At 45.6% G+C, this 20,314-nt stretch overlaps 1 protein-coding gene across 2 annotated transcripts in view; it reads right to left on the bottom strand.

Moving 5' to 3' along the window:
* The window catches only part of TSPAN5 (tetraspanin 5), a 187,348-nt gene that overhangs the window by 124,492 nt on the left and 42,542 nt on the right, over window positions 1-20,314 (bottom strand). The window contains exon 1 of one of the 2 annotated variants that reach the window (XM_029597439.1): window positions 6,304-6,366. The exons of the other annotated variant lie outside the window; for it this stretch is intronic. Within the exon in view, the coding sequence (XP_029453299.1) occupies window positions 6,304-6,333 (30 nt within the window). The 5' untranslated portion in view covers window positions 6,334-6,366. Of the gene's footprint in view, window positions 1-6,303; window positions 6,367-20,314 lie in introns of those variants that run through there. 2 annotated transcript variants of the gene reach the window in all.

Here is a 20,314-nt window from a genome sequence, read left to right as displayed (position 1 = left end):
CATCTCAGAAACATGGTAGAAAGAGGATGACCAATGGGATAGTGCTATACCAGGTACAAATTATATTCCAATGACAGAGAGGAGCATCTTGGTGGCAGGGTGGTGCTTTATGTCCGGGATGGCATAGAGTCCAACAGGATAAAGATCCTGCATGAGACTAAATGCACAATCAAATCTTTATGGGTAGAAATCCCTAGTGTGTTGGGGAAGAGTACAGTGATAGGAGTATACTACCATCCACCTGTTCAAGATGATGAGATGGACAGTGAAATGCTAAGAGAAATTAGGGAAGCTAACCAAATTGGTAGTACAGTAATAATGAGAGATTTCAATTACCCAAATATTGACTGGGTAAGGACATGCTAGAGATAAAATTCCTGGATGGAATAAATGACAATTTTATGGAGCAACAGGTTCAGGAACAGACAAGTGGGGGAGCAATTTTACATCTAATTCTCGATGGAGCACAGGATTTGGTGAGAGGTCACAGTGGTGGGGCCGCTTGGCAATAGTGATCAAATTTGAATTAATGACTGGAAGGGGGACAGAAAGTAAATCCATGGCTGAGCACTAAACTTTCAAAAGGGAAACTTTGATAAAATGAGAAAAATAGTTAAAAAAAACATTGAAGGGTGCAGATACAAAGGTAAAAAGTTGCAACAGGCATAAACATTGTTAAAATATACCATCCTAGAAGCACAGTCCTTATGTATTCCTTGCGTTAAGAAAGGTGGAAGGAAGGTCAAACGATTGCCAGCATGGCTAAAAAGTGAGGTGAAAGGGGCTATTTTAGCCAAAAGCTCTTCATTCAAAAATTGGAAGAAGGATCCATTAGAAGAAAATAAGATTAAGCATAAGCATTGGCAAGTTAAATATAAGACATTGATAAGACAGGCTAAGAGAGAATTTGAAAAGAAATTGGCCATAGAGGAAAAAACTCACAATAAAAAATGTTAATATATCCAAAGTAGAAAACCTGCGAGGGAGTCAGTTGGACCATCAAGGAGTTAAAGAGGTACTTAGAGAAGATAAGGCCATCGTGGAAAGATTAAATTATTTCTTTGCTTCGGTGTTTACTGAAGAGGATGTTGGGGAGATACCAGTTCCAGAGAAGGTTTTCAAGGGTGACAATTCAGATGAACTAAACCAAATCACAGTGAACCTGGAAGATGTGGTAGGCCAGACTGACAAACTGAAGAGTAGTAAATCACCTGGACAGGATGGCATACACCCCATGGTTCCGAAAAGTATGAAATTTCATTTTTAGTTCTATTTCAATTAATTTGTAAACTATCATTAAAATCATCTGTTGTACCTGAAGACTGGAAGATGGCCAATGTAACCCCGATATTTAAAAAGGGTTCCAGGGCTGAGCTGGAAAACAATAGGCTGGTAAGCCTGAATTCAGTGTCAGGAAAAATTGTGGAAATTGTTATAAAGAATAAAATCACAAAACATTTAGACAGACATGGTTTAATGGGACACAGCTGGCATGGATTTATCCAAGGGAAGTCTTGCCTCACAAATCTAGATTTTTTTTGAAGGAGTGAATAAACATGTGGACAAAGGTGAACCAGTAGATTTGGTATATTTGGATTTTCAGAAGGCGTTTGACAAAGTACCGCATGAGAGGCTTCTAAGAACACTAAAAAAATCATGGGATAACCTTTTGTGGATTGCAAACTGGTTAAAAGACAGGAAACAGAGAGTAGGATTAAATGGACAGTTTTCACAGTGGAAAAAGGTAAACAGTGAGTGCCTCAGGGATCTGTACTTGGACCAGTGCTTTTTAATATATTTATAAATGATCTGGAAAGAGGTACTACGAGTGAGGTGATCAAATTTGTGGTTGACACAAAATTATGCAGAGTAGTTAAATCTCAAGAGGATTGTGATAAATTGCAGGAGGACTTTGTGAGATTTAAAGATTGGGCTTCCAAATAGTAGATGAAATTTAACGTGGACAAGTGCAAAGTGATGCATATAGGGAAAAATAACCCTTGCTGTAGTTACACGATGTTAGGTTCTATCTTAGGTATTACCACCCAGGAAAGATCTTGGCGTCATAGTGGATAATACATTGATATCGTTAGCTCAATGTGCTGTGGCGATCAAAAAAGCAAACAGAATGTTAGGAATTATTAAGAAGGGAATGGCAAATAAAACGATGGATGTCATAATGCCTCTGTATCATTCCATGGTGAGACCGCATCTTGAATACTTGTGCAATTCTGGTCACGACATCTCAAAAAAGATATAGTTGCACTGAAGAAAGTGCAGAGAAGGTGTCTACAATGATATGTGGCATGAGGTAATGCTAAGGAAGTTAGGGTTGTTCAATATGGAAAAGAGATAACAGAGAGGATATGATAGAGGTTTACAAAATCATGAAAAAAAACTTGAAAAAGTTAATGAAAATCGGTTATTTATTCTCTCAGATAACAGAAGGACTAGGGAGCACTCCATGAAGTTAGCAACTATATAATTTAAAACAAATTGAAGAAAATTCATTTTCACTCAGCGCATAGTTAAGCTCTGGAATTCATTGCCAGAGGATGTGGTTACAGCAGTTAGTGTAACTGGGTTTAAAAAAGGTTTGGATAAGTTCCTAGAGGATAAATCCATAAACTGCTATGATGGTAATTAATAAGCAATAGTAGCTTGAGATTTATTTAATGTTTGGGTACTTGTCAGGTAGTTGTGATTTGGATTGGCCACTGTTAGAAACAGGATACTGGGCTTGATGGACCTTTGGTCTGACCCAGTATGGCAATTCTTATGTTCTTAAATGCCATGCAAATTTCAGTTATGTGTTTAGTGGGGTGATCCCTTTTCTTATAAGACTAGCTTGGAGTCCTTCCTATAAAACATACAGTACTACTGGATTAATTTACAGCTGCTTGGGGGGCATCTGAAGGCTCTCCAGACCCCATAGCATGATTGTCACCCCCCCTAAACTCTCATTCACATGCAATCACCAATCAATTGTGCAACCCCAAAAATCTGGAGCTCAGCAGAGCTCTGCCAAATGCCTATGTGTTGTCAATCAATAATCACACAAACACCGGCTACACTGGGCCTGCTGCGATTCGACATAATCGTGGTAGAGGATGCCATGCAAACGAGATTTGTCAAAGCTGTACAATTTAGTGCTAAAGATACATGCAGCCACCTCTGGGATGGATGGTCTGGCAGCACAAATTTGGCATTTGGAATGCACTAAAGCCTACAAAGGAAATAGAACAATAAGGGCACCGGTATTCTTATTACCCAAGTTGCAGTTTGGGAAGTTAAGACATAGAAAGATCATGACGAAACTTTACCACTGGCGTCTTTTAATGGAGTGTATTCAAACACTCGGCCCACAGACAGGCTTTGACTTATACAAAGACTCCCAAGTAGCAGAGCCAAGGGGCAGTGGGAAAGTTGTAGCACAATGTCTGGTTACTCTGAAAACCTGACTTGCTTGCAGGCCTCAAAGACTGGAGTTTGAGCCCTTAACCCCTCCCCTCTGGAGGCAATAGTGAAGGGGGCCCTTCAGGATGCAACTAGCTAATTCATGACCAAAAATCAATCACACAATTATAAATTAGGTCCAAAGGGTCAGGCCTCGTATGCATTTTTCCTGTAGACCCTAAATCATGACACGCTTCAGGATTCTTTGGGACTGTGCACTCTTCTTTTCAATTTACATGAACTGCTATATCAATGCTAAAGAAAGTTCTGACTTATTTCTTGTGTATGTGCAGTGGCTCCTGCGTTGTCATCTCGCCTGTTACTATTTATTAGGCTTCGTGCTGTTCCCAAGCCTTTCCTATTTGACATCTCTGCAATTTCTGATAATTGTCTCAGATCTTTGCCTGAGTAAACAAACTGTAGGAATCTGCTCATTTGATATTTACTAAAATGATAACATGTTCCTAAAAATAAATATTTAAAATATGTTTCTAAGCCAGTGTTTCCCCAATCAGTGTGCCTTCAGACTTAATCATATGTGCCATGGAAAAGTCACCATTGCCTGATGCTCAGATCCAGACCTGTACGTGGACTCTGCTCTCGGCACCCAACAGCAACAAGAGTCACTAGACACAGCTCTTAAACATGTAGGAGCTCCCTTTCTGAGAACATGCCTCTTTTTCCTGTCAGGGGTTCTGGAGTCCATGGAACCTGCCTGGGGAGCAGCACGGTACTGCAAGGCAGGACTCGGAGCAAGGGAAGGGCCGGCCTTCTGCCTAGCCAGCTCCCCTGCCCTGCTGGTTTAGCCTTTGGGTTCTGGGGACCAGTAGGTCTCTGCGGCAGCAGTATATCATAGTGAGTCCATACAGGCTGGAACACCTCCAGGCATGGCAAGGCCGGACAGGCACAGCCGTACAGGCAAGGCCGAAGGCAAGGCAAGGCTGGATGAGACAGACAAGGCAGGCAGGGCTTGGCAGGCTGGACAAGGCAGGCTGAACAGACAAGGCCAGGCTGGATACAGGGCAGGACCTGGAACTAGACAAGAGAAAGACTGAGGAAAGGCAAGGATAGGGCTGTGGTACAGGCAGAACTGGACAAGATACTTGGCACAGACAGGACAAGGCCAACAGGGCAGGATTTAGACAATGCAGACAAGGATAACCAGGAACAGAGAACATATAAGCCTAAAGGAAACGAGGCAGGGTACAGGCAGAGCAGGCCCAAAGGCCTCAAGGCAGAAACAAGAGAGAACAGGACAGAAGGCCCCAAGACAGGATGGGCCCGAGGGCCTCAAGGCAAGGCAAAAAGATAGAAGGCATGAAGGCCACAAGGATCACAAAGAGATCACATCACGCCCATCCTCAGAAATCTGCACTGGCTACCAATAGGCTTTAGAATCCTACACAAGTCCCTCACCATCATCCATAAAACCATTCACAACCAGGTCCCCATCGACCTGCAATTCCCATTCAGACTCCACACCTTTTCAAGACCTATCAGGGAAGCTTACAAAGGATCTCTGTACGCCCCTTCAACCAAATCCACCCATCTTTCAGCCACTTGAGAACGGGCCTTCTCGACAGCGGGACCAGCCATCTGGAATGCTATCCCCCCCGATCTCAGACAGGAACCCTGCCTGTTGACATTCAGGAAAAAAACTTAAGACCTGGCTGTTTCAACAAGCCTTCCCCTAACTCAGGCCCATCTCAGCTATGCCATAGTTCATATACTAATGCCTTCTATTTAGTGCACACCACTTCAAACGTTGTAAATGATTTGTTATAGTTACCGAGTTACCTTCTGCTACCTTCTTCTTCATATCCCCAGTTCCATTACCCTTGTTTTATTGTAACTTTTGCCTCTTCTTCTATGTTAAGGTTAATGTTTTAACCCCCTGTTCCTTGTAAACCGATATGATCTGTATCATGAATGTCGGTATAAAAAAGTACTAAATAAATAAATAAGGCTTCTGGCAAGGCAAGTTACATACAGCTGAGATAGGGGGCGTAGCAAGGGCAGCGAAGAGGAGCTTGGCAAGGCTAGTGGTGAGGTTTACTGAAGGCCTCTGCTGGTGGCGAGATATCATTGCAGAAGGTGGGATAAGACTGCGTAGCAGGCGAAATCCTAACACTTCCAGCACAGCACGAGCCCTGAAGGCTGGTAATTAATGGGCAGCATGCAGGGCATGGATAGCTGGGCCCTGCTTTGTTCAACATTCACAGCACCTCCTCTTCTCTCTCTTCCTGAGCTGCCTCCTCAGAGTCCTTCCAAGCCTCTGTCATCCTCAGCGCTGAGTGAGCCAGGGAGAGCATGCACTGAGCACTGGATGTGACTCATTCTGAGTGTTGGGAGCAAGAGCAGCGGAGGAGCTCTGGCAGCCACATGCGGCAGCCAAACATAACTAACCCAGCCAGCTGCCTGCATCACACTGACTTCTCCCTGCTCCTGCACTCATGTATTGAGGGAACTGGTGCATTGTGATGAGTTCATGTGAGTCACCAACCCGTCTTCCCCTTGTTTTAACATTTGGAAGAGAGATGGGTGGGGCTTTCAGTGCATCCCCAAGCTCCTCTTTTGACCAGAACAGTCCTCTCCTTGTCCGCACTGCCTGCCCCGTGGAGGCTGGTGTGTCACCCCACATTTCTGTTAATGCAGGTGTGCCTTGGGCTCAAAATAGGTTGGGGAACAATGCTCTAAGCATGTCTCCCCCCTCCCTCTCTTTCCTCTTAAAACCAAAGAAAAAAAAATGGAGGGGTCTGCAGAGCACTCCCTGAGGTATCGGTTTAAATTTGTTAAAAAGCTACGGCTGTGGTTAAGAGCTGCCCAGCACAGACATCCACATCTTACCAACAAGACTTGCCAGGGGACTTCCGGCATGAGCTACTCCATTCCCCACCCCTCCATGCACACATGCGAATCATCTCACCTGGAAGCAGAGGATGAAAGACAGTCACCTAGCCCGCCTATCTTTAGTGTACATTGCAGAAAAAGCCTTAAAACCACACATAGCATGGCAGCAAAATAACTCTTATCAATACAAAAAATAAAGAATCCACATGTGCAGGAAGTAGCTAGAGACAACTGTTCCCTTTTCAATATGGCGACGTCAGTTACGTAGATGTCCTTGTTTGGTTAGTCTTGGGGCAGCCCTTCAACAGAGAGAGATCCATCATGGCGTCTGACGACATCACTCTCCTTTTTTGGATACACGTTTTGTCCAAGATGGCGTCCCTTATGACGTATATACCCTTATATGGACACATACATCGAATTGGCGCCTTTTTTACCTCTTTAAAGGTCAGCGTTCTTTTTTCTTGCCGCCGCCGATAGATGTGTCACGGCCGAGCGTATTGTCTCCAGTCCAGCATCGTCAAAGTTAGTACTGCGTGAAACACAGGTACCTACTTAAGACTTCCGCTTATAGCTCTCATTTTACAAACTGTATTTTGTTGCATTCACAGAGCTAAATTGAAATGCTATCGATGCTGCCGCATTAACAAATATTCCTGCATCAGTAAGTGTTCCTCCATACCTTGGCGCCATTTTAAAATTGAGTGATTTTTTATGCACATTGGTTCTTGCTTTTATTTTATCCTTAGTATGCTTAAGGTTCTCCGGATATCAACAGAGCCGCTGTCAGTGGTACCCGGCCCCCTGAAGAAGGAGGTTCACTCCGAAACACTCAGTGTCGGGGCAACGTTGGAGTTGACCACTTTTTCAACATCATTTCAAGGCTCATTGACGGACAAGGCAAGATAAGTACACCTTCGGATTTAAGCATGTGAGCAATCCGTTTTACAAGTACTTCCAGGCTCAATGTGCATAAAAGGACAGCTTTTCTGGTAAAGCGCCCCTTACATCCAGCCCACTGAGACCAATGATTAAAATATAATTGAATGCTATCAAAAGCTTATATTAGCTTAGCCTGCTGGCATCTAAATATGAGGTCTCTATGAGCTTATTCACTCATTATATTGTCTCAGGACCTTTATTTACGTAGTTGTCTCTAGCAAAATAACTCTGCCACTGCTGAGATGTCCTTGTTCAAACGTGAACAGTAAGTGAAATAGGATTCAGCCCATGTTGGTCACTGAATCTCAGGAGGAAATCAAATGATTTCTCCAGCATTTTCTCCCATACCTGCATCGTGGATTGTGCCAAATATTTTTTTTTTCAGGTCATTGGAATGGGTGTCCAGGTTTAACAACTCCGGAAAAGTTGACATAACCCGTTACCATTCCAAATCCCTTGACAGGTACAGTTTGGATAGGATGCGAAAATGAGCAAGAGAGAGAGAGAGAGAGAGAGAGAGAGAGTGCCTGCTGCAAAATAAACCCCAGGCTTCAATTCAGTATGTCAGAAGCAATATTTTATACACAAAAAAAAAACTGATCAGACGGAGGATACAGGTTCCTGGCTTTGAATTATACAAAGACTCTAAGTAGCAGAGCCAAGGGGGGGGGGCAGTAGAAAAATTGTGGTACAATGTCTGTCACCTTAAAGAAGAGTTTCACTTATTCTAACATGCACTCCCTAACAGGGGCGGATTTGGCTGTTAGTGCAGGCTGCAAGAGACCACTATCTTCCTCAGCCCTGCCTGCCCTCCATCAAGGTAGGTGGAGTGCCGGGACCCAGGCCGCTGCAAGGAAGAGCTGCTGGGAGGAAGGCTAGGCCCCGACAAGGAAGAAGAGTGCAGGGGACTCGGGCCGCTCCAAGGAAAAGCCGCTGGTAAGAAGGCCAAGGCCAGGCCCCGGTCCCCCCCCCCCCCCCCCAGCAAAAGACAACTGAGTTAAGGAAGAAGGGAAGGCACAGGATGAGAGAAGAAGCAAGGTGAAGAGAGTGAGAAGGTTGAGAGAATGAGTGGAGTGAATGAGAAAGGGAAAAGAAGCAGAAGGTATGGAATATGAAGCTGCTGGTGACTGTGGAACAGTGCATTGTTGTACTGCCACCTGCTCTTCTACTGAAAACAGTAAATGTTCTCAAACTAATAGGTTTCTTGTTGAATGAAAGTACTTACTGAAATATTTTATAAATGACATATATGGGCACAGCCCATGGATTTTATAACATGCGCGTGCCGGGTAGCTTTTTTTTTTTTTATGTTTTAAGGGGTGTGTGCATATATATGTAAATTATATTGTATGTGTAATTGGGCCAGTATGGAGAAAAATCCCCCAGGTCACTATTTTCCCACAATCCGCCCCTGCTCTCTAACATGGGTATACGATCAATACAAGACATCCATGCATAATATCACTAATGCTACTAATACCGAATCACCCGATACCAAATACTAGCCTTGTTTATTACTACCTCTGTTATTACTTTTTGTTTAATACTACTACTACTATTATTTTTAATCTTGTTACTGTTATAATGTCACATTACTGTTTCTAATCGTTCCATGTACTAAACAAAAGGAAATGCTTGACTTCCTGCACCACTAAGTTATATGTAAACCGATGCGATATGTAAATCGAACACCGGTATATAACAACAAATAAATAAATAAATCTCTCTCTCTTATCCTCATGAAGAAACAGGAATGTTAAGAATGACAATGTGAAGCTGAAACTGTTTTATGTTTTTGACACTGATTGTTTCTGTTACCTATCATCAGGACCAGCTGTAGGGCAAATGCCACCCTGGGTGAAAACGGTTGATGCCCCTGCCCCCCCCCCTCTTCACCTGAACTAAGTGTGTGTGAGAGAGAGTGAGGGCAGGAGCTCGTGTGTCACACACTCTCTCAGACACACAGGCTCTCACTCTCTCGCACGCATGCACTTACATATGTTCATTTTCTTACAAACCACAGAGAAACTGAGTGCAGAGAAGATTATCGGTCCACACAGATGTCTTATCAATAACTGGGATTTTTTTTTTACTTCATACGGCAACTCCACTGTCTTATGGTACACATACAACTTTTAAGAGGGTCCCCCGACACGGACACCATGTTTCGCCGCAAGGCTGTATCAGTAGTTATATGAACATACTGGGAGCTCCCTGTTATTGATATCCCAGTTATTGATAAGACATTTGTGTGGACCGATAATCTTCTCTGCACTCAATTTCTCCGTGGTTTAGATGCTGAGCGCAGAGTTTGTTATCCTTTGTAGTTTGTGGATCATTTTCTCACAAACTCATTCATGCTCTTACACTTCTCTCATACTCGCATCCATTTGCTTCTCTCTCTCACACACACACACACAGAGGCTCCAACACACATATGCACATAGGCTATCACTCCCTCAGGCTCACACCAGGCTCTCACTCTTAGGGCTTCCCCCCCTCTTCAGACCACAGTGGGATAGGGTCCGCAGCAGGCTGGGTAAAGCTGGCAGTGTTCAGGGAACACCTCAGTTCATGGTGCCCCAAGCAACCGCCCGGCCCACACCCCCCAAAAACTCATATATCTACTTTCATTTCTCCCCATCTCTCTCCTGTGGCTCCCTCTTGTTCCCCTTTCTGCCTTCTCCTTTCTCTAGCCTATGGCTTCTTTCTGTCTCTTCCCTCCTCATGACGTCTGTGCTTCCTCCTCCTCCTGTGGCCCTCTTTCATTCTACTCTCCTTCTCCCGGCCCTCTCCCCCTTCCTTGTGGCTTTCTGCACTCCTCTCTGGCCCTCTCTCCTCATGCTCCTTCTGGGTTTCGCCCCTCCCTCCCCCTTCCCTCTAGGGTTGCCAAATTTTGGGCAGCAACAAACTCTACTGTACTGCTTTTACAAGGCTCTCTCTCAATACATCGCACCAGTTCTCCTGGGAAGCCTCTGAACCTGCGGCAGTTAGGAATCAGAGAAAAGAACAAGTTATCAGGGTGTTAAAGCAGAAAGGAAAGGCTTAATAGGAGAAGCACCACAGTTCATTAAACACTTCCTGTGACAGAGGGAAAAGTAAAAGGAGATAGAGTCCATGAATTACTAGTAGTTGTGACTTTTCTCTGCTCTTCCTGTCCAAACTGCATTTGAGCCCCATGGTACTCTTATACTAATGCAAAAAAACCCAAAACGTTTTCAAAAACACAATACACATTTTACAGAAAGCTTCCTTGCTGAGATATACTTAAATGCCAGCAAGAGTGGAACTGCTTAAAACAAAATCAAAGCAAAGGTTAAAAAAAGTCTGACATAACATGATGTTTGACATGCTCGCCTTGTTTTCTACCTATTGCTTCTCTCTAAGGCACTCTGCCCTATACACCACATTCTTTCTCTCTCTCTCTTGCTTCGCTCTGCCCTGTTCCTTTTTCTGCCATTCTCCATCCCTTTGCTCCCCCAGTTTTCCACATTTGCCTTCTCCTCGACACCTGCCGCCTACACCAGTGCCCATTCTCATAACTCAGTCACGGATTTTGTCCTGCATCTCTTCCCCTTCGCCCTTTTTTCGCTTTCCAAATTCCCCATTTTAACTGGCAACCCCTGCCTCCCCGCATCATCCCACCTCCCCCCTCCCTTGTAGCCTTCTTGCACTTTCCTCCCCTATTTCTTACCCCCCCTCCCTCGCTCTCTCATCAGGCTATCCACTTCTTCCCTGACCCCACCGCCCGGCCGCACACCGCCTTTGTGGTTGCCGTAGGTGACAAAGCAGCTCATCCTCGTCTCGGCCTGGCAGATTCTCGGCACCGCCAGGTCACAGATACTGGAGCTCCGAGCAGGGTAGCCATGGAAACGGATCACAATTGAGCTTGGAGGGAAGGGAGCGTGGGGCTGCCGCACTCTCTCTCTCTCTCTGCAAACCTTAACATTCCTCTTTCCATCTGCTGTGGGGGAACTCTTGAATGCTGGGCGTCCAAGACTGGCTACAAAAGCCAGACGGGGAGACACCAGATGGCGGGGTGGGGAGCGCTTGTTATTGTTGGTGGGGTTTTGCATTTTTTTTTTTTTTGTTAAGGTTGACAATGGTGACTAGATTTCTGCTACCACATATGAAAGAGTGGGCTGGCAGTGTGGCATGACTGTTAAACAAAAAAAAAGAATAGGAGCTACAGACACCCCCCCCCCCCCCCAAAGGACAACTTTCCTTCTCTGCCACTTTGGAATTAAAAAGGGAAGACCAGAGTGACACCTCCGGGGGGGGGGGGGAGAGAGGGGAGCATGTTTCTGTAGCCGACCACTATTATCATTGACCTTATGATTGTGGATAATGAAAGGAAAATGTTAAACAATCCAAAAACACAAGAATTTTGAAGCTGAAATGAAATGGACAAGAAAGACCTCAAAAGACCTGGGATTCTTATTATGAGCCATAAAATTATACTGCCTGTCACCTTCTGATCACACATACGCATTCCCCCTTTTCCCCTTAACACTGTCACTGGAAAGCCTTTCATGATTCACTTACATTTTCAGGTGACTTCATCTCTTGCGCATTCTAAGGAAACTTCTTTAAAAAAAAAAACAAAAAAAACCCGGCATACCTGCTTCTCGCCCGGAGGCTCAGTATAGCCCATCTATTTTAAATCAGCACCCAACCCGTTACTTTCCTGTGTGAACTGTAACGCTGCATCCTGATGCTGTGAAATGAGAAAAAAAAGATGCCTTCTTTTGGATCTTGTGCAAAACCTGGGGGGGGAACCCAAGGGAGCAGTACAACCAGTGGCGTAGCCAGAATTGATTTTTTGGGTGGGCACAAGGTTAACATGGGTGGGCTGTAGGCATGCAGGTCTACTAGTTGGGTTTTTTTTTACTGATAAATAATGCCAAATTATGCAGCATAGCATTCACATATATGCCTAAGTATGAGGTTTACTTAATGATACAAACATAATTCACGGTGATTTGTGGTACTTTAGCCTTCTTATTATTACAATTTTATACACGGCTCCTACCTGTCCATAAATTTTGAGAGAGCGGTTGTGTTGCTTATATTTAAATTGCTAACATCTCAAAATATAGATATATATTTTTACCTTTGTTGTCTGATCTTTGTATTTTTCTAATCAGTTTTTTCCTATTTTTTCCTATTTTTTCCCTTATAGCTCATTTCCTAATTCCTTTTCAGTGTCTTTCTTCTATTACTGTCTTCTTCCCTTCCACACACACACACACACACACACACACACACACACACACACACACTTTCTCTCACAGACTCCCTCTCACACACTCAAGCTCTCACTCTCATATGCTCTCCCCCCCTCCACAAGCTCACATTCTCTGCAGACACACATACAAGTTCTCACTTTCTCACCCCTCCCCAGGCTTATATTCTTTTGCACACACAGACGCACATCCAGGCACCCATTCTCACCCACACACATAAACCCAGACTCCCATTCTCACCCACAAACCCATGCTCCCAGTCTCACCCACACATATTCAAGCTCCCATTCTCATCCATACATATACACATTTAAGGTCCTATTCTCACCCACACATACACACATTCAAGCACCCATTCTTATCCACATATTCAAGCTTCCATTCTCACCCACCCACACAAACCCAGGCTCTCATTCTCACCCATATATACACACATTCAAGCTCCCATTCTCACCCACCCACAAACCCAGGCTCTCATTCTCACCCACACATACACACATTCAAGCTCCCATTCTCACCCACCCACAAACCCAGGCTCCCATTCTCAACCACACATACACACATTCGAGTTCCCATTCACCCACATATTCAAGCTTCCATTCTCACCCACATACACACCCAGGCTCCAGTTTTCACCCACACACACTCCCATTCTCATCCACACATACACATTCAAGCACGTGCACAGCTTCAGCTTTCTCCCCCAGAGCAGGAAGATCAGCTGCCTCTCCTGCTGCCACCGGACTCCTGCTATCTTCGGGCATCGGGCCGAACTTCCTGTCGGGGGGGGGGGAGCGGAAGCGCAGCGCACAACGTCCGCTTCCTCCCTCCCCCCCCAAGCAGGAAGATCGGCGGGCCATACGGCCCGACGCCCGAAGATAGCAGGAGTCCGGTGGCAGCAGGAGAGGCAGCTGATCTTCCTGCTCTGGGGGAGAAAGCGGAAGCTGTGCTCGGCGCTTCCGCTCCCCCACCCCCAAACAGGAAGTTCGGCGGGCCATTTGGCCCGAAGATAGCAGGAGAACGGGTGGCAGCAGGAGAGGCAGCTGATCTTCCTGCATTGGGGGGAGGAAGCGGAAGCTGCGCGCGGCGCTTCCGCTCCCCCCCCCCCCTCAACAGGAAGACCGGTTGGCCATACGGCCGCAGCAGCGCTTCCCCATGTGTGCCGTGATGGCGCGCGAGGCGTGGGTTCTCTTGTTTGCTGTCGCGGGGATGGGATCCTGCGACAGCCTTGCAGTTCCGGTGCCAGTTGGGTGGGCCTGGGTCTAAGTTGGGTGGGCACCTGCCCACCCAGGCCCACCCGTGGCTACGCCACTGAGTACAACACACGGGTGACCGTCTCCGTGCGTGGCGGGAAAGCGAGATCCGTGGGGAGCAAGTGCTCAAAGGCCGCTCGTTTGCGGAGGGAGAGGACTAGCCAGCGGGAAAGGGGAGATGATGCCGCCTCTGTACAAGCCTCTGGCGAGACCTCGTTTGGAGTACTGTGTGTACAATCCTGGCCACCGCACCTTCAAAAGAATAAAAAAAAGTAAAGAGTCGAGCCAAAGGGCAGCTATTAAAATGGTCAGCAGTCTTCCTCATAAAGCATATGGAGTCAGGCTTGATCTAAACACATCTACCCCTGGAGGAAAGGAGGGACGGGGAGAGACGACAGACATTTAAATACATCCAAGGAATAAAATGCACAGGACGCGGCCCTCTTTCAACAGAAAGGAGGCTCTGGAACGAAGAGTCACGGAAATGAGGGCGCAAAGGGGCAGACTCGGGAATAATTTAAAGAAATGTTTCTTTTACAGAAAGGGTGGTGGTTGTGTGTGGAACAGCCTCCCTGCGGGGGTGGTAGAGACAAGGACAGGGAAACCTGGGACAAGCAAGAAGGACCTTGGAGGGAGAGGAAGCTGAGCAGGAGATGTGGATGGGCGGTATGGTCATTAGTTGCCATCGTCTTCGGTGTGCATATTTATATATTAAGCATTTATCCAATATAAAGAATGTTGTAAAGAATTGTGTTAAAGGGATCAATGTACATCTGTCCACCCATCTGTAGGCACAATAATTCTGTAAAAAAAAAAAAAAGAATGGAAATGGCATGCTGGGAGAAAATGTGAATATCTCAGACAAGTTTGACAACCAGAAACATCAGATCTGTATTTTCAAAAAAAACCAATGTCCAAAAAAAGAAAAAAAATCCCCATTGCTTGTACAGGACATTGTTAAAAGCTGTTTCAACATTCCAAACACTTCCTCCCCCTCCTCATCCTACCAGCACTTCTGGACAGAGCAACACAGGCAGAGATACAGAAACAGGTTAAAATAACGGAAGCAACTGTCAAAGGATGGCACAAAAAGATACTTCCAAACTTCCAGAAGTACACAGAAACCCGCAGCATCCACACACTACCCCCACACTACCCCACAAATTATATACCTACATCCTCCCCCAGTGAGACAGAGAAAATAAAGGGCGCATTCTCAATTTACCTCCCCCAAACACACACAATTTCCCTAACTATACCTCTAACCACAGCGCCCACCTAACTACATAAACCCTGCCACAAACTACCCTCCACAGAACCCCCCCTTCAAAACTACCCTCACACATCCATCTCCCAACACCTCCACGGATATACATACACAACCATGCTCCCCAGAACTCCTCCACACACATCCAACTTTCACAGAAACTCGCAGCCACATCTGCTACCTACATACACATAGCCATACCCACAAACACACACTCCAAAAACCTATACACATGTAACCCCCCCACACACGCAAATTCTTCCCACCCAAAAAACACATACTCCACACATACATACCTATCACACACACTACATACAGCCCTATATTCCCCTATATACATAATCTCCATGTACCCAAGTACCTGGCTTGCAGATGAAGCCCCTCCTGCTGGTGGAGCGGGAAGAAGAGCATGATACCACTGGAACAAACTGCCGTAGGAAGAGGCAACGTAACATGAGCCACCAGCCCGGGAAAGCCAGAGAAAGACTGAAAAGGTTACCAGATACTCTACTGTCAAGGTGATTAAAACCACTATTGAAAAGATGAGTCAGAATTTCAAGTGACAGGATCTGCATGCGATAACCCCTGATTATTGCTGCTGACTTACAGTGAAATATCACTTCAGAAACACATAAGGGCAAAGTCTTAAATTGTAAAACTTGATCACAATAGAGATTTGGGTTGGAAATGTACCGAAAGACGGTTTTCTCAAAACAAAAGGATCCTCACCCTGATCAACAAGGGGGTGGGGGATTCAGAGCCCTTTGGTATCGGGTTTTCAGCGCAGATGAAAAAAAAAGGCCAGGCAGGAAGGAAAAGCTTGCGCTTAACTCTTTTTCCACAAGTGTGACTGGATCTTGGTTTTGTGGCTAAGGAAGTGATCCCTCCAGGCTGGGTAAAAGCAAACAACTGGTCAAGGGCTTAGCTGAGCTAGAATCACTGAATAATGAACAAGCCATGAGCCTAGCTGAGCTACAAATCCAAGCAAACAAAATCCCTCTCAGAGAGGAAGAAAAACCTCATGACATTGGCTGTGCAGAGGCAGAGACGGTCCAGGAAGACACAGACCTCACTAATTGGGAGGCGACCCCAGATTCTCTAGGAGGGCATGGACCCTGGCGGCTGATGCTGGGAATGCCAGGAGGGTGCTGAGCCCAGCAGGGGATCAGGAGGATTTGGGTCCACCAGGAGGGCACGGACCCCAGAGGCAGATCAAGAGAGGAGATTGGTCCCCCAGGAGGGCATGGATCTGTCAGGGTGGAAGGAAGTAAAGCAGCAGTCGAGACACGAGTCGCCCCCTCCCCCCCCCCCTTATGACCAGCAGTCCCCACCAGTCCAGTTGCATTTTTTCACATAGGTGAGACCTGGGGTACAGTGGGAAGGAAAAAAAAAGCAGAAAATAATTGTATTGGATCAAAGGGAATGCCTGAGGTTCTCTATGCTACAAATGATGCACACTACCCCAGAACTGGCTCTGTAAGAGGAAGGGGGGGGGGGGAGCAGGGGAAGACAATACAGGGTAGGAAAATATATTTAGAAAACTTGGGTGCTTGCCAAAAATTGTAGGAGCCAGGGTAAAAATAGTGTTTGTTTGTTTGTTTTTTTCCAGGGTCTTCCCTCCTCTCTAAGCCCACCGTTCAGCCTCTTCCCTCCTCTCTATCCTCAAAATTTCCTTCCAGCTTCTGCCACCTCCTCTCTCTCCAGTTTCATCCTCCTCTCCATGCCCTCCCTTCTTCAGCAGCAGCAGTAGCAGCAGCAGTGACACCTCTTCCTATTAGCTGGCCTGGTGACATTTCTCCCCTGCAACCCAGCCTCAACTTTATCCTGCTCACATAGCCATAAAGGCTGATCACAATTTGTGAGCTTGTGAGGGAGATTCTGAAAGACCGCTAAGCATTCTGGGATTTGCAGTCCCATTTCCACTGATGAAAGTAAGACTGAAATATCAGAATGTTTTAGGATTAGGTATTTAACAAAAAAGAAAAGCCACACTATACAGGATGACTGGAAATATTCTTAGAATTAGTAAGCGGCAAGATAAAAGCAGTCTGTTAAAAAATAGAATAAAAGCAGCTATTTTACAAGAAACTGGAAACAAAAAGAATTTTTTTTCAAAGGCAAATGGGAAGTCTGGATACTGTAAGTGAGAGGGAAAAAAAAAAAAAGAGCTGCAGCTCAGCTTTCAATTCTGGGAGATGAAGACACACCACCACCGTTCATTAAAATGAGTCTGACGTGTTTCATCTCACCGCCCAAAGCAGCTCACAAAGCAGCAGTGGCAGCACCAAGCAAGATTGCATAAACCGGCGAGAGAAGCACGAGCGTGTCTGCTCAGAGAGCACCCGGTGCTGCGGTGCACGGAGAGTACGTTCACCCCCAAGCCCCAGTGGTGGAGGCGGTATAGGTGTGATGATGCAGCTGCACCATTAAAAAAAAAAATCAACAACCATCTAAAGAAACAGTTGAAGCCAATATTTCAAAAATTCCAACAGCAGCATAGCATGTGTGTCACTCTCTCTCTCTTCCTCCCATCCTCACTGTGGTATGAAGCAAGGGGGCACTCTTCAGTATAAGAACATAAGAAAATGCCATACTGGGTCAGACCAAGGGTCCATCAAGCCCAGCATCCTGTTTCCAACAGTGGCCAATCCAGGCCATAAGAACCTGGCAAGTACCCAAAAACTAAGCGATGCAGGCAGCAGAGTGACTCCACTCAGATGAGACCCTCAGATTCAACCTTCTCGGTTCACTCCTGCTGCGGAGGCGACGACGAGAGATGCAAGGACCCAGGAGGGAAGCCCGAGCAGAGAACCAAAAGCAGAGAGCGAGGCCTATTCCCCCACTGCCCCAGGTGTGAAGAGAGGCTCCTCTGCTGCCGTGCAACAGAGGGATACAAGCAAGAGGCCACAATGGAGCAGAGGAAAACAGCGAATGGCTGGTGCCACCAGTGCCAGAAGAGCTGCCGAGAGCCGTTCACATTAAAAAAAAAGGGGAAAGAGGGGAGCAATCCCGTGATGCTGTCAGTCCTGATGGGGAGGCGGGGGGCAGGCACAGCCTGGGATGGGCCAGGAGGCGCACAGAAAGCACAATGCCGACATCTGCCCAGGCGCCACAAGCTTCTGGGGTGAGGCAGCAAAAGGCCCTGTAAAAGGGGAAAGCAGTGGGAAGTAGTGAATGCAAGGGTGGGGAGCGTCGAGGAGGTTGCACCATCACCTGGTAGGATCCAACAGCCATGACTGCCAAGCCCCAAAATGGTCGCTCCAAAACATGCTTAAGTACATTTTAAGCAGTTTTTTTTTTTTAGGGGGAGGGAGGGGGAACATTGCTGTGCAGATATTTAAAAAAAAAAAGAAAAATCACAGAAATTATTATTATTTTTTTAATTTCACCAGTCATCACTCTGGCCTCCACTAGGGCGGTAAATCCTGCCCTAGGATCAATTCCGTTTTCACCTCCCGGGACCCCAAGGAGTAATCCCCTTGTCAGATGCTCACTTTCTCTAGCCAATGACCCAAGGGGGTAATATCCTGGCCTGCACCTCTGTCTCTGCTCACAGACCACAGGGAAGAGATCCTCCAGCCCTACACTGACCAGTGAGACAGGAGAATCTGTGTGCACTCTGTCTCAGCCATTTTCACAGCAGCTGCTGGTACAGCCACTGCACAGCTTTTTTTCCTTTCCTTTTCTTTATTTAGACTGTTTCACTTTAGGGGAGAAAAAAACCCCCCACTTTTCAGAAAAACTATAGCTTTTACTCTTTCAAAAGTCATTTTAACTGTGTCTATAGGACAACAGGAGGTGCCCTTACAGCTCTTCCACCCAAGCTTGGCCAGCTCCTTATTATATAAAACATGTTTTTCAGAGAAAAGGAAGCTCTGAAAGAAAGCCTCACCACATGAGGCTGCAGGGAATGGGGGAAGGCCGAAGGGTAAGAAAGTATTTCTCCGCAGAATGCACAGAACAAGCTCGCCAGTGCAGGTCAACAGGAAGCAAAACCTGTACTGGAGCTTGAGAAAGGCTGGGACAAAACACAGAGAACCCTGGGACGTAAGAGAAAACCAGGAGACCAGGTAGCGCCAGCGAGAATTCAACATGACTGAGCCTTGAGATTCCTCTTTACGCATAGGTAGGAATGATTTTTGAACTGTAAGGTTAGGATATTTTCATATCTACTAAAACCACCCAAAAGTGAAGGAGGCAATTTTTGTTAATTTGTCTTCAAATTTTGGTAGGAGACTGGCAAACGAGCCAAGGCCTTGCACCTGCAGTCTTTATTTGCCGTCATATCCTGCATTTTCATTAAAATATCCCCTACACCCAAAAAATGTGTTCTTTCAGCAGGCAATCATTTAAAAGTGCCTGCCCCCGATGAGACGTACTCAGAGTAGGCACACATGGCAGTGACTTCTCAGGGTCCATTCCATCAAAATGGAGATGCAACTTCAAATAGCAAATACCAGCGCAGAGATAAATAGGCCTAACAATTGCTATACTTGTCTGCGGGCTGAACATTTACCAAAACATCACCACATAGAGACAGTTAGGATTTGGATAAAGTGTTTTGTTGTTCAGTAAATGATCAGGCTGCAGGAAGACAAGTGCTCGCTCACAGGCACAGACTCCCTTGCTACACTTCTTACGGCTTAACGTGTTTCGGGGGCTTCAAACAGAGTAAGATCATATATATATATATATATTTTTTTTTTTTTTCCCCTATGTAGGGAAACTTTCAATTCTGAACACTTTTCTTGAATAACTATGATCTTACTCTGTTTGAAGCCCCCAAAACACGTTAAGCCGTAAGAAGTGTAGCGAGGGAGTCTGTGCCTGTGAGCGAGCACTTGTCTTCCTGCAGCCTGATCATTTACCGAACAACAAAACACTTTATCCAAATCCTAACTGTCTCTATGTGGTGATGTTTTGGTAAATACCTAGTGCAGCTTTGAAGCCACTGAAAGCCAAAATAGAGGTTCGTGCCACCATGCTGAGCCAGCAGAGGACAAGGACTTCTTAGATTATTCAAAGTTTCTGTGGGACAGCTGATCTCACAGATTATGCCACAGCTTTCTGATGTAGATTCTGTGGCAATGGTTTAAAAATCATCAGTGGTGATTCTGCTGAAAACGTGAATACATCTGCATATATTTTTACGTTACTTACTGTGCAAAACACAAAACTTTTTTTCAAATTTTTTCAAATTCTTTTCCTATTAGAAAAAACAGGCCCAGTATTCAAAACTAAACATTTGTTAGTCAGATAAGACTTATCCGGCTAATTTAAATGGGATAATTATTTGATTT

Source organism: Rhinatrema bivittatum, chromosome 1 (genome assembly GCF_901001135.1).
Source record: "Rhinatrema bivittatum chromosome 1, aRhiBiv1.1, whole genome shotgun sequence".
Lineage (NCBI taxonomy): Eukaryota > Metazoa > Chordata > Amphibia > Gymnophiona > Rhinatrematidae > Rhinatrema > Rhinatrema bivittatum.
Note: the sequence above shows the minus strand (reverse complement) of the source record. Positions and strands in the feature narration are given on the sequence as shown.